Source organism: Strix aluco, chromosome W (genome assembly GCF_031877795.1).
Source record: "Strix aluco isolate bStrAlu1 chromosome W, bStrAlu1.hap1, whole genome shotgun sequence".
Classification (NCBI taxonomy): domain Eukaryota; kingdom Metazoa; phylum Chordata; class Aves; order Strigiformes; family Strigidae; genus Strix; species Strix aluco.
This window is the reverse complement of record NC_133970.1, coordinates 2784170-2797393: the sequence shown is the minus strand read 5'-3', so window position 1 is coordinate 2797393 and position 13224 is coordinate 2784170. Positions and strand designations below refer to the sequence as shown.

At 47.8% G+C, this 13224-nt stretch overlaps 1 protein-coding gene across 7 annotated transcripts in view; it reads left to right on the top strand.

Annotated features, from left to right (window-relative positions):
- Positions 1-1723: 1723 nt before the first annotated feature.
- LOC141917802 (NAD-dependent malic enzyme, mitochondrial-like) overlaps positions 1724-13224 on the top strand; it is a 36725-nt gene continuing 25224 nt past the window's right edge. For 2 of the 7 annotated variants that reach the window (XR_012621468.1, XM_074811337.1), the window contains exons 1-3: positions 1765-1865; positions 2508-2727; positions 9878-10006. Coding sequence is in view for 6 of the 7 variants with exons in the window: in XM_074811337.1 (XP_074667438.1) it covers positions 9899-10006 (108 nt within the window). In the remaining variant the exon portion in view is untranslated. Of the gene's footprint in view, positions 1881-2364; positions 2430-2507; positions 2728-9877; positions 10007-13224 lie in introns of those variants that run through there. The other 5 variants (XM_074811339.1, XM_074811341.1, XM_074811342.1 and 2 more) reach the window with 5 other exon arrangements.

Sequence of the window (13224 nt, the reverse complement as noted above, 5' to 3'; positions counted from 1 at the left end):
CTGGGTGCCACCTGGCTGCCCTCACAGTCCCTGTCCCCTCACAGCCCTGGTCCCTCACATTTCCTCATTGTCCAAGTCCCCTCATGGCCTCATCCTCTCACGGCCCCTGTCCCCTCATGTCCCCTCACAGCCCCATCTCCTCATGATCCCCATCCCCTCACATCCCCTTACAGTCCCTGTCCCCTCACAGCCCCAGTCCCCCCATGTCCTCATCTCCTCATGGTCCCTGTCGCCTCACAGCCCTGGTCCCCTCACAGCCCCTGTCCCCTCATGTCCCCAGTCCCCTCACAGCCCCATCTCCTCATGGTCCCTGTCCCCTCACAGCCCAGATCCCCTCATGGTCCCATCTCCTCACAGTCCCTGTTCCCTCTTGGCCCCTCACATCCCCAGCCCCCTTACGTCCCCATCCCCTCACAGCCCTGGATCCCTCATGTCCCCTGTCTCCTCACAGTGTCCCCTCAGATCCCCAGTCCCCTCATGGCCCTGGTGCTCTCATGTCTCCTCATTGTTCTAGTCCCCTCATGGCCCCATGCCACAGAATCACAGAATCATCTAGTTGGGAAGGGACCTTGAAGATCATCTAGTCCAACCGTTAACCAAGCACTGACAGATCCCAACTACACCAGATCCCTCAGTGCTATGTCAACCCGCCTCTTGAACACCTCCAGGGATGGGGACTCCACCACCTCCCTGGGCAGCCCATTCCAATGCCCAACAACCCGTTCTGTGAAGAAATACTTCCTAATATCTAGTCTAAACCTTCCCTGGCGCAACTTGAGGCCGTTATCTCTTGTCCTATCACTTATTACTTGATTAAAGAGGCTCATCCCCAGCTCTCTGCAACCTCCTTTCAGGTAGTTGTAGAGGGCGATGAGGTCTCCCCTCAGCCTCCCCTCATGGTCCCTGTCTCCTCACATCCCCATTGCCTCACAGTCCCTGTCCTCACAGCCCCAGTCCCCTCATGTCCCCAGACCCCTCACGTCCTCGTCCCCTTACAGAATCCCAGAATCATCTCGGTTGGAAAAGCCCTTGAAGATCCTCCAGTCCAACCATGAACCTCACACTGACCGTTCTCAACTCCACCACATCCCTCAGCGCTGGGTCAACCCGACTCTTCAACCCCTCCAGGGATGGGGACTCCCCCCCTGCCCTGGGCAGCCCATTCCAACGCCCAACAACCCCTTCTGCAAAGAAATCCTTCCTAAGAGCCAGTCTGACCCTGCCCTGGCGCAGCTTGAGGCCATTCCCTCTTGTCCTGGTGCTGGTTCCTTGGCTCAAGAGACTCATCCCCCCTCTCTGCACCCTCCTTTCAGGGAGTTGCAGAGGGCCATGAGGTCTCCCCTCAGCCTCCTCTTCTCCACACTAAACCCCCCCAGTTCCCTCAGCCGCTCCCCATCACACCTGTGCTCCAGACCCCTCACGTCCTTGTCCCCTCATGACCCCTCATGTCCCCTCACAGTCCTTCACATCCCCACACGGCCCCGGCCCCGGCCCCTCCCCGCCCGCGGATCCTGGCCCCGCCCCCCCACCCGCGCTGATTGGCCACCGCTCCCGGCCTAATTAACATCTACGGGGCCGCCCACCCCCTTTTCCCCGCCGTCAGGGCGGGGAGCCGCGGGGGAGGCGTCTCATTGGTCGAGCGCCGCCGTCGGCCGGCCAGCCGCCTTCCCTTTCATTGACCGCGTTGCTTGTCAGTCACGACAGCGCCCCGCCCTCCGGGGTGTCCCTCCCTGTTGCCTCCTTGTTTGCTCCATTCAGTGGCGGGTATCGAGGCGGCCGGAGCTCGGGCGGATGGGAGCTGCTGTTGCACAATAGACACAGGTCCTCGGCCAGCATCACTCAGAGGGCAGCAGCCGCAGGAGGAGGTAGATCCCGTTCTGGTAACAATTTTACAGTTTCAATGGCGTGCGAGAGGCCTCTGTCTCTTGGCAAACCCGTATTTTGGGGGCGTTTTCTCCAGAGCCTCGACCCTTGTTGCCTTTCCTCCTCGAGTGCCTTCCCTCCCCCCCCTTCCCCCGCCCTTTAAAACCTCTCCCCCGGCCCTGCCGCCTGCGTGTAGCCAGGGTGAGGAGGGGACTTTCGCTCCGTGCCCTGCCCGAGGTGTGCGCTGGGCAGGACCCGGGGGCCGGGAGGGCCCGGGCGTGGGGGGGCACACGAGGGCCCGCCCGGGAGCGGGGAGGGTGATGGAGGGAGCTCCCTGTGCTCGGGGGCTGATTGAAGTCGTCCCAAAGCCGCAGCTCGTCCCTTCCCCCTTTTTTTTTTGGGAGGCCCCGAGGCTCGGCCTGCTGCTGGGAGCCCCCCTCCAGGGACAGCGGAACCCCCCCGCCCGCCGCGGCCCACAGCCCTCGGCCCTGCGGCAGGTGGCAAACGCCAAAGGCGGCTGTTTGGCCTCAGAGGAAAGAGGACAAGGCGCTGCCTAAGCTTGCAGGGTGCGTGTTTACCAGCTGTCAAAATGGGTGACAAATTCAGCTGCCACCCTCTGAGAACAACCCCCTTTCCTTTGGTAGCAGCTCCTCGGGTCAAGCTTGAGAGGACGCTCCCCCAAACTGGCCAAATTCAGGACACGGCTGCTTCTGCATCACCTCAGCGTCGGCCGACGGTCCCCACGCCGACTTTCAACCTGCGGTGAACTTTTATGGCACGGCCCTAAAAGCTAGAGAGTAAAAGTTGGGAACTAGCAGAGCTGCTGGTGCGGTGTTGGAAGAGGAAACGCCGGCCGGCTGCCTGGTATTTTTAGATCTAGTTTCTGCGGTCCTTGGGTTTTGCCTCTTGGCTATTTGTTAAAAGAAGTGGCTGTTTGAAATGCCACCGTCGCAGGTCCCCACGTTCCTCTTGGCCTCGCCGCACCGTCACGTTAAATGGTCCTAGATAAGTGCTGGTCTCTGAGCAACTTGGTGTGTTTGTCATGGCACGAATCTCTTAACTAATTGAGGAAACTGAAAACTTACACCATGTTGATAAAAGGCTGATAAAAAAGGACGATCTTGCAGCCAAGCGAGCTAATTATTATTTGGTATCTTTGTGTCCTTCGTTCCAAAATGTTAGTAGTGAACAGGAAAGGGAAATTTTCTATATATGTGTGTATACGCATGGGTAATAGAGCTAGGCAGAATATGAAACTGCAAGTAATCTGTGTGTGTGTGTGTGTAGCCAGCAGTGTCTAACATGATGTTGCCTCTATTAGACGTGGTAAAGTCTGTAGAAACTTAGTCTGAGCCTGTATTTTAAGGGAAAGTCTTTGTTACAGTCCCAGGATGAAATTGCTGATAATCCTGCGTCAGCAGCGTAAGCACAGACAAAATTTGAAGCTTTTTCTTTTGCAAACTAAGAAGCTGTCAAAATGCGTGGTAGCTGCCGTACTTGAGTGAGTACTAATTGAGTGTTCATCTTTACTGCTGGTGGCAGCACCTTTATTGCAACAGAAGGAGCACTCGCTGTTACTTGGGCTGGTAACTAGTTGTAATTGTAGGGCACACTAAGGTTTGTAAGTGGTTGGCAGGTTTGTGCTTCACCTGATTGACACTGAATTAGTAAGCAGCTCAGTTTCTCTGTACTTATTTCTCCCAGGAAGAATTCCCTTTCATAAGTGTGCAGCAGTTGAGAACATCCTTGTTTCTCTTTCAACTTATATCCCCAAAAATCTGTATTTTTGAACTGAAGAAAACAGCTTTAGTAGAGATGTACCGGTTCTCCAGAATGAAGCAATAGTGGCTTTCTGTTTATTTCTGCAATCTTTCTGAGGATTCTGCAGGATAAAGCCTTTATCCCACATACATAGATGCAGTTACCGTTACTACCGGTAGCCCTCCCAGTTAGACAAATGGAATAAAATCAAGAATGTGAATACATCTTCTTACCAGATTGGGCCAAAAATACAGCTGCTGCAATTTCCACAGTACAAGGTCATGGACTTTCTGATGCTTAAAAAAAAAAAAATGTAGGTCAGATCCATTAATGTATAAAAAACCAGTGCTCTGATGTTCTGTGGTAGGAGCTTTTATGAATCAAGACTCCAATACCAAACAATTTAGTCCTCCTTTCTAGTTGTGCTGTGAGAGGTTTGCCAATATTGTAAGTTAATGTAGAGAACACATGCTCTCTTTACAACGGTGTTCTGAAATTATTCTCGTTTGAATTCGCCTGAGCGTGCTTTATTTGCTGAATGTTGCAAGCCTCAGGTTGTGAACTTCCTTACTCAAGTACTTTATATCTGACTTTTCTCCTTGTTCAGTTGGTTGCCTCAGAGTAAGAGGGAAGAAAAGTAGTTTCAAGATCTGCTTTCAAAATGACCCACTCACCACTGCCTGACATTTTATTAGTAACACCCCCCCATGTGATTGTTCCTTTTAATTTGCAGAGCTCAAGGTACCTTAGAAATGTCATTTAAAATGACGGCTCAGGACTTTGCTGGAAGGAACCTGAAATATTATTACCACCATTTTCTGCTAACATCCCCCAACAGCATCTGGTCAGCTCAGGGAGCTGGAGATGCTGAGTTTCTGTGCAGAACTGCATCGCCCAGCCTCATCCCTCTGCTCCTTTGTACGTGCTGGGGTGCTCCCGCTGTAAAATGGAAGTGCCTCCTTCTCCCTTGATCCACAGAGCACCCACTGCAGTGCTGGTGGGTGGTGGGTGCAGGGAAAGCTGCTTTCTTTAAGTAAAAGTCTCATTGGGAGACACATTTATAGTTGGTACCTGCCTAATGTAATAATTTAGACTGCTTTATCATTCCTGAAGTGATGAAGCCAGCTAGCGTGTGCCTGGTTTGTGTCATGCTTGGGTAGGCAAGGCTTGTCTGTTTATTAAAATAAAAAAAAAGAATAGAGTGCAAGGGTGCATCCACACCAGACTCGGGGTAGTGCAGACTCACTGGCTGCTTTGCTGTGGGTACATAAGAGAAAATGTTTGTTGGCATTAGAGCAAAAAACCCAAAAGCGATCGAGGCCAGAAAGATTGGAAACTCTGTGAGGCCTGTGTGGTCTTGAATTAATAATTCCAGCTTGTGTTTATCAAGAACAAGCTCCTGTTAACACCCAGCTCTTGGTAATTTCTGTACACAAAAGACTGGAAGTGTCGTTTACACAGGATTTCAGGAATACTTGAAGAATATTTATGCTTAGCCATCCTTCAGACTGAAGGAAGACTGCAAAGTCATCAAGCGCAAGTTGCCGTCCGCTGAGAAATACTCCTCAGTATTTAGGTATGATCCACAAGTCAGGCAGCCTGTGCAGTAATTGAAGCAGATCTTGCTTTAATTGACACTGAGCTTCCTGACTCTCTGAGCAATGTAATTGTACCTTTCAAAAGTATGATGAACCTTTCCCTTAAAAGTAGCTTTTGCAATTTAACAAATCCATAATTGCAGCAGCAAAACATTTGCTCCTAGATAAGAGCACTTGTGCAGTATTGGTAATTAGTTTGACCTGGCCAGATGCCTCCTGATAAGGCACAGAGAAGAGCTGTCATCTGCTCTGCTGAAGAATTTAATTCTCTTAAATTGTGACACAGCATGTACGTGGTAATAAGTCAAAAATTACCAGTTGTATTGGATTAAGTCTAGTGGTGCACTGCAGTCTTTAGTCCTTACCATTGTCAGGTACTGAAAGAAGAAAAGAAATCCTTGTTCTAGTTATGCTGACAAATGTTTTAGCAGGAATTTTATTCCTCTTTCAATTCCTTTGCTTTCTTCCGAATTCCTCCTCACAGGACATTGCATGAGCTCACCGCTCTGTGTATGTTCTCACATCATTGCAACCCCCCGTCTTTCCCTCAGTCAACATCCTTCCCCCTTCTCTATCAGCTTCTACTCTCAAAATTATCTCTCCTTTTTCTTACGGTTAAAGTACCACCGGCTCAAGCCTGGCTTCTCTTCCACAAAACCCATCATAAACCATTTAAAAACCTTCCCACAAAGCAGCATGACCCAGCCCTTTCATCTCCTTGAAACCAGGTATCGGTTTGGGGACCTTGGGACCTTTCTTCCAGACCTTTTTAAACTGCAACAGGGGACGTTCAGACTGGACATGAGGAAAAAATGTTTCCCAGAAAGAGTGGTCAGAGAGTGGAATAGGCTGCCCAGGGAGGGGGTGGAGTCCCCATCCCTGGATGTGTTTAAGGGTCGTTTGGATGAGCTGTTGGGGGATGTGGTGTAGGGGAGAACTTTGTAGAGTCAGGCTGAGGGTTGGACTCGATGATCCCAAGGGTCTTTTCCAACCTGAAGGATTCTGTGATTCTGTGACCTGTCCTTGCTGCCTGCCCCAAGTGCTTCCCCAGAAACAGGGCTGGCAAATACAAGCCACCAGGCACAAGGCTTCGTGTCCCTTCTTCCTTTCTCATGACACCAGAAGAGAAGTAGCAGCTTATTTGCTGTCGGTTGGACCGTGCTGCAGCTGAAATATTTTTATTGTCTGGTGGTATCTGTCATCTGAGAAGCTGTTAAGTGTAATCCCAAACTCCTGGTGTGAGCTGGTTTTATGGCTACCCCAGTGCTGCATCCGGCTCGGCTGGGGGTGAGCCTGGGAGCTCTGTTTTAAAAAGAATTCAACTACTGGTGGCATGTATAGACATAGCCTTGATTTTTAATTGTAAGGGTTACTGGATTGTCCACATATTTTTGAGGAAGAATTAGGATTTAGAAAGAAGGACCTGGGCAGGTGGGTGGCTTGTTCTTGCCAGGTCGATGGCCAGCAGAGCTGGGAGGAGAGGGCAGGTTTGCTACAGCCATGAGGGCAAAGCACAGAGCCCTTGGCCCTTCTATAGGAGCATGGACAGGGGATGGGGAAGGATGCCTGCTTTGTGGCTTCAGGGTAAGTTATGGTGAGTTCTGGAGGCAGATTCTTGCTAAAAAAGGTTTAAAAGTCTGTGGCAAAAAGAGTTAAAGATGTGCAAGATGGGAGATGAAAGAGATGGCCAAGAAGGCCAATGGCATCCTGGCTTGTATCAGCACTAGCGTGGCCAGCAGGGACAGGGAAGGGATCTTACCCCTGGACTCGGCACTGGTGAGGCCGCCCCTCGATGAGTGGGTTCAGTTTTGGGCCCCTCACTCCAAAAAGGCCATTGAATGACTCGAGCGTGTCCAGAGAAGGGCAACGGAGCTGGTGCAGGGTCTGGAGCACAGGTGTGATGGGGAGCGGCTGAGGGAACTGGGGGGGTTTAGTCTGGAGAAGAGGAGGCTGAGGGGAGACCTCATGGCCCTCTACAACTCCCTGAAAGGAGGGTGCAGAGAGGGGGGATGAGTCTCTTGAGCCAAGGAACAAGCGCCAGGCCAAGAGGGAATGGCCTCAAGCTGCGCCAGGGCAGGGTCAGACTGGCTCTTAGGAAGGATTTCTTTGCAGAAGGGGTTGTTGGGCGTTGGAATGGGCTGCCCAGGGCAGGGGGGGAGTCCCCATCCCTGGAGGGGTTGAAGAGTCGGGTTGACCCAGCGCTGAGGGATCTGGTGGAGTTGGGAACGGTCAGTGTGAGGTTCATGGTTGGACTGGAGGAGCTTCAAGGGCTTTTCCAACCTTGATGGTTCTGTGAAATAGGAAACAATTAGAAGAGCAGGGGAAGGAGAGCTCAGGACTAAGTAACCAGTCAGGTTTATGCTGGATATAAATTAACTGGGATCATATCTCTTGGATCTAAACAGAGGGACTGAGTGGAAAACGAAGCCTGATTCCTCCCATATGCTGTATGCATCTGCGATCCCTCCACCAAGAGAATCATTTTAGGTGCCTCTGTGGCACCTCAGGGGAGAGAAGAAAGTAAGATTTGAATCACACCCTGAAAAGTCTTTCTCTCTCGTTGATTAGAGAGTTACTTGATCAAGTTAAGAGAAATCTGGGCCACAATCTTGTTTGGTTCTTAACTGCTCATTAATTGCCACAAAGTAATTTCAATTTAATTAGAGTAAGATAAGGTGTGGTGTTTGGCCTGCTTTTTAATTCCATGTTAAAGGTATTTGCTCATGACAGACTGAAGCCACCCTGACACCAGCCTGAGGGATGCAGGCCGAGGTTTGCTGCTACACTGTAATCACAGATCGGTTTTAGCCTCACGTGCAGGAGGAGATGGACTTGCAATCGTGTAACGATGGCAGATGAGCAATCACAATTCAAAACAGTTAAGACTGAATTTGTCATTCCTAAGGGCTGGTTGTTCTGCAGCACAAATTTAATTTCACTCAGCTATTCCTGATTTTCAGCTGCCCTGAGTTCTGGCAGACCAGCTGTGTTTAGTCCACCGCTAGCTGGTTTAGGGAGGAATTATCATGTTAAAAGCAACATTTGTTTGTAGTGCTGGCAAGGCTTCCATTCCTCCTGTCTCCACACAGTAAATTTATGTTCTTTACCACGAAACAACTAAACACATGGGTTTTGAGTGGAACTTTTTCCAATTGCAAGGCTTAAACAAACAAACAAAGGATGAGAGAAAGGGATCCCGCTGAATGTCAGCGCTGCTTTCCTCTAGGCTTTATAGAAGAGAAACTTGGGTATAACTGATGCTGCAAAATATTCAATGTTTGCACGTTCTTTTGGAAAGATTTTGAAGAAAATCCTGGGATTGCAACTTGTAAGATCGGTCTGCCATCTTAAAAGCTGATTATGTGTAAATTTGATTACAGAAAGGTCTTCTAAAGTATTCAGGCTATATTTAAGATAATGAAGTTTTGTTCCTTAATCTAATTTTGGCTTCCATCTGGAAGAAATTAAAAATCCAAGCCATGCATCATTTCATTCCTTAAAAATGTCTCATACCTGCTTTACTGTTCCTTGTGTGTGTCTTGGATGTGAACACACTGCTGGGCCGGGGGCTGATGGAGCACGGGCTGTAGGGATCCCCCACCCACACCAGTAGCAACGGAGAGGGAAAGGACTTCCCTGCCACGCTGATCCTGGATCTCTGCCTTCCTCCACTCACTGTGTAGGCAAAAGGGATCTGTTTTTCCCTCTCCCATGTCAGGATTCTGCAGGATACTGCATGCGAGCCATGTCTGCCATCTTAATGTGTCTTCCTACAGGCCGAGGTCCTGTGTAAGGGCTCTCTGTGTTGGTGAAATGATGTTTAGAGATGAGTCCAGTTCACATTCCCTGGTGGTAGTGCATTGTACAAGCATGTAAGAAATGATTAATTTCCGCCTCCAAAGAGCTTGACATCAATAGTTGACTAAAATGGGTTTGAGAGGGGTTATCACCTGGTGAAATTAAGAACTAAGCTCTTGAGTGCTGCTAATATTTTTTTTATTTTGTTAGGGAAGTATATCCTTTATTGAAAAGGATATATTCTCTCTGAAAATAACTTCTTTTTAGGTCTGGAATTCAAAAAATCTAAGCACGGCATCCAGAGTTCAGTGAAATTTTGACCATTCGAATTCTACATTTTGTTCTAATCTAGTTTTAATACGCAGAGTTTCTTTCCTTTCAGTTGTCCAGGCCACAAGATTTCATTGGCAGAAAGCTATTGGAGAAACTCAGCTTAAATTGTTTTGCTGCACTAGCCCAAGTCATTCTGTCCTCCCTGGTGTTTGCACTGGTGCCAGTCGCATGGGTCACCACAGAAGGTTAATATTTGCTAATGGCAATTCTGCTCTGAGTTTATGGTGCAGTTATAAGACAACACCTAGTGAATGCTGGCTGGCTGCAACCCACAGCATAGTGCTAGCTCACGTTAGGATCCCTGTATGTTCTCTCCACTCATTCATGCACTCTCGTTGTAAAGCCTTCCTTCTTTTTCTTCCTCCTGGCAGCCACAAGGCAATTTTGGGTTGTTATCACCATGTTTGAGCGCAGAGTCTTATCCAGCATGTATGTATTTCTTTTACAACAGATGGCCTACAAATATGAACATTAGTTCTACTGCCTCTGCATCTGAAATAATGATTTTCTTTTCTTATTCCCAGGTGCAATATAAAAAAAAAAAAATGTTCTCCCGACTACGAGTAGCTGCCACTCCCTGTGCGATGGCATGTCGCGGTGCACATACGAAAGAAAAAGGCAAGCCACTGATGTTAAACCCCCGAACAAACAAGGTTGGTAGTGTGTGTGATCATCAAATATCTTATCTTCATCCGGTAATCATCCAGTGGACCTTGTTCCAGGGTTAAACCACCTCCAGAAGGTGTACTGGGCCACAGCCAAAAAAGGGTGCAGATGATGGAGGACTCAGTGATCATTTCAAGTTTATGAAGGGGAGACCTCATCACTCTCTACAACTACCTGAAAGGACATTGTAGAGAGGTTGGTGCTGGTCTCTTCTCACAGGTGATTAGTGACAGAACAAGAGGGAACTGCTTTAAACTGCAACAGGGGAGGTTCAGACTGGACATGAGGAAAAAATGTTTCCCAGAAAGAGTGGTCAGAGAGTGGAATAGGCTGCCCAGGGAGGGGGTGGAGTCCCCATCCCTGGGTGTGTTTAAGGGTCGTTTGGATGAGCTGTTGGGGGATGTGGTGTAGGGGAGAACTTTGTAGAGTCGGGCTGAGGGTTGGACTCGATGATCCCAAGGGTCTTTTCCAACCTGAAGGATTCTGTGATTCTGTGAACTCCCTGAAAGGAGGGTGCAGAGAGGGGGGATGAGTCTCTTGAGCCAAGGAACAAGCACCAGGACAAGAGGGAATGGCCTCAAGCTGCGCCAGGGCAGGGTCAGACTGGCTCTTAGGAAGGATTTCTTTGCAGAAGGGGCTGTTGGGCGTTGGAATGGGCTGCCCAGGGCAGGGGGGGAGTCCCCATCCCTGGAGGGGTTGAAGAGTCGGGTTGACCCAGCGCTGAGGGATCTGGTGGAATTGGGAACGGTCAGTGTGAGGTTCATGGTTGGACTGGAGGATCTTCAAGGGCTTTTCCAACCAAGATGATTCTGTGATTCTGCTTCTGTCAGCCTGCGCTTCCCCTGCTTTGCTGTGGTTTACACGATCAGTACTGCTGCCTCCTTGTGCCAGATGAAGAATCGCTGCTTCTTCCTGATTACTGGTTTAGTTTTTGGGCTGGTTAAATTGAAGTAAAGCTTTAGCAGGTAAAGACTCTTATTTCATAGCTTGCAAAAGTTAATTCAGTCTTGCTAATACGTGTTAGCCTCTTTGTCCTAGTCCTGGCTTTTTCCTGCAAGACTGAATTGGGACCGAGCCATATCAGTAAGAAACATCCCTGTGCAGAGCTGGACAGAGAGCATCTAAAAATAAGCCTTGAATGGAGCTAGCTGGGAGGTAGAGACATTATTATTTCCATGTAGTGGGAGGAATTTCTCCTAAGAAAGTAGCTTTTTTTTTTTTACCCCTCCAGAAAAATGTTCCTATTTTTTTTCCTATTCTCCACCTCCCCATCCCCAATCTCTTTTTTTTTCCTACAGTAGTAGCAGCCTTCAGGAATATCGAAACAACGTGTAAACTAAAACTAGTAAGAAATGAGATAAGGGCTTTTGTTAGCTAATCCAAGATGTTTAAAGTAGCCAAGAAAGGTGACAAATCTAGCTGCCTCTGACAGGGTATTTCATGAGCAATGGAGCTATGGAAGCTGGACTTGCATAGTTTTATCCTACGTTTTTAATGTCTGGCTTTTCTCCTCTTCCCCATTCTATCATTTTATTTTTTCCCCCTTTCTGTAATGCCTTGTATTTCCCCTTCACTTTAAATTTCCTTCCCTTCTTTTTCTGCCCATGGCCCTGACTCCTTCTCTCCCCCAGAGAGAAGCCAGATGCATAATCCTGAGCCTTTCTCTCAGCAGAAAGACTAGGCTGGTTCTTTCCTCAGCATGGCAAAACCTTTTTTTTTTTTTTTTCTGATTTTCTTTGCCCCTCTCTTTTTGTCAGAAGTTGGCCGGTGGGCTCAGAATATCTGGCGAGGCTGTCAGGGTAGGAACTGCAAGCTGCATCTCCTTGTGTTCTCCCTGTTACTACAGGGAGAATTGCTCCAGTGTGTCTTTTGGCAAGTGTGACTCCTAAGTGTCCTGAAAAGAAAGGAAGATGACAAAATACAGACCTGCAGCCATGTTTCTTACTGTTTCTTGTACAGTATAGTATAGCACGAGATGCCTTGATACTGCATGAATGCAGGTTGTGTATGGAGAGAGAAATGTAGAAGTTACTGGCTGACTGCAAAAGTAAAATTGGGATTGCTGTGTCAGGGAAGGAGAAAAGAGTGGATTGGTGTGATTTGTCAGGATCAGATTATCTCGAGACTTTCCTGAGCTATAAATGCTTTGACATGCCAGTGGAAATTATTTCAAGCCCCGTAAGCTTTTCCAAGTGCTGATTATGCAACAGTATTCAGAAACAAAAACAATAGGTCATTTCTTACTGTTTTTCTAGTGGTAATATCTAACTTTTTTTTTTTTTTAAGCCTGGAGTTCTCTGGTGGACTGAGCATAATGCAATATTTTTTATGATTTTTTTTTTTTGAGGAGGGAAGAGCAGAGAGCTGCTTATTAATAGCCATTGATTTTTTATTTTTTTTTTAAATTTTTGAGTATCTCCACGAAATGATACTTGTGAGAGGGGAAAAAAACTTTCCACATTTGTTTGGCTCTGTTTGGTGTTAAGGCTGACACCTGTATGAATGGATCTGTAAGCTAGGGAAGTGCTACTGCTTGATATTGGATACCGTATCTGTACAGAAATGTATTTTGGGAATGCAGCAGAGAAATAAATGATTGACTAAATATGCAAAGTACTTTACCCTTTGTGTTTTTCTTGCCCACAGTGCCTCGTGCATGTTATAACATATATCATATACGTACAGGCACAGAAAAAGGGCTTTATCTCTCGCTGGCAGCTTGTTGAGATCATCATTCTATGGCTCGTGTTTTAGTTGCTTATGTTTAGTTTTTACAGTCCCTCTCAACTCTACAGAATATTTGATCTCTTTTAATATACGTGGGCCCAAAAATAACTGCAAGATGGCAGCATCAGTAACACAAAACCACCCCTTCCCCTTGTGCAGATTAATCTGCTCTTGTTCTTTGCCGCTGGAGCAGGTTTTTCTCTTACCATGTGGGTTTTTTTCTTTTCTTTCCCATCCTTACCTGTCTTTTGCAGGTGCATGCTACACCTATATCAACTGGTTTGGGGTTTTTTTGTTTGAAGGGTGGCTCAGAAAAGGTCACGAGCTATATCAGTAATGCCCTTGCTGTTGCAGCCAAACAATTGCAGAACATACTGTAACTCCGTTGCTGGCATCCGTGCGTATTTACGATCTTCCATGATGTTTGGTTTCTGCTCTGTGACAGGGATTCAAATTACAGTTAATTGGTTTCAGGACC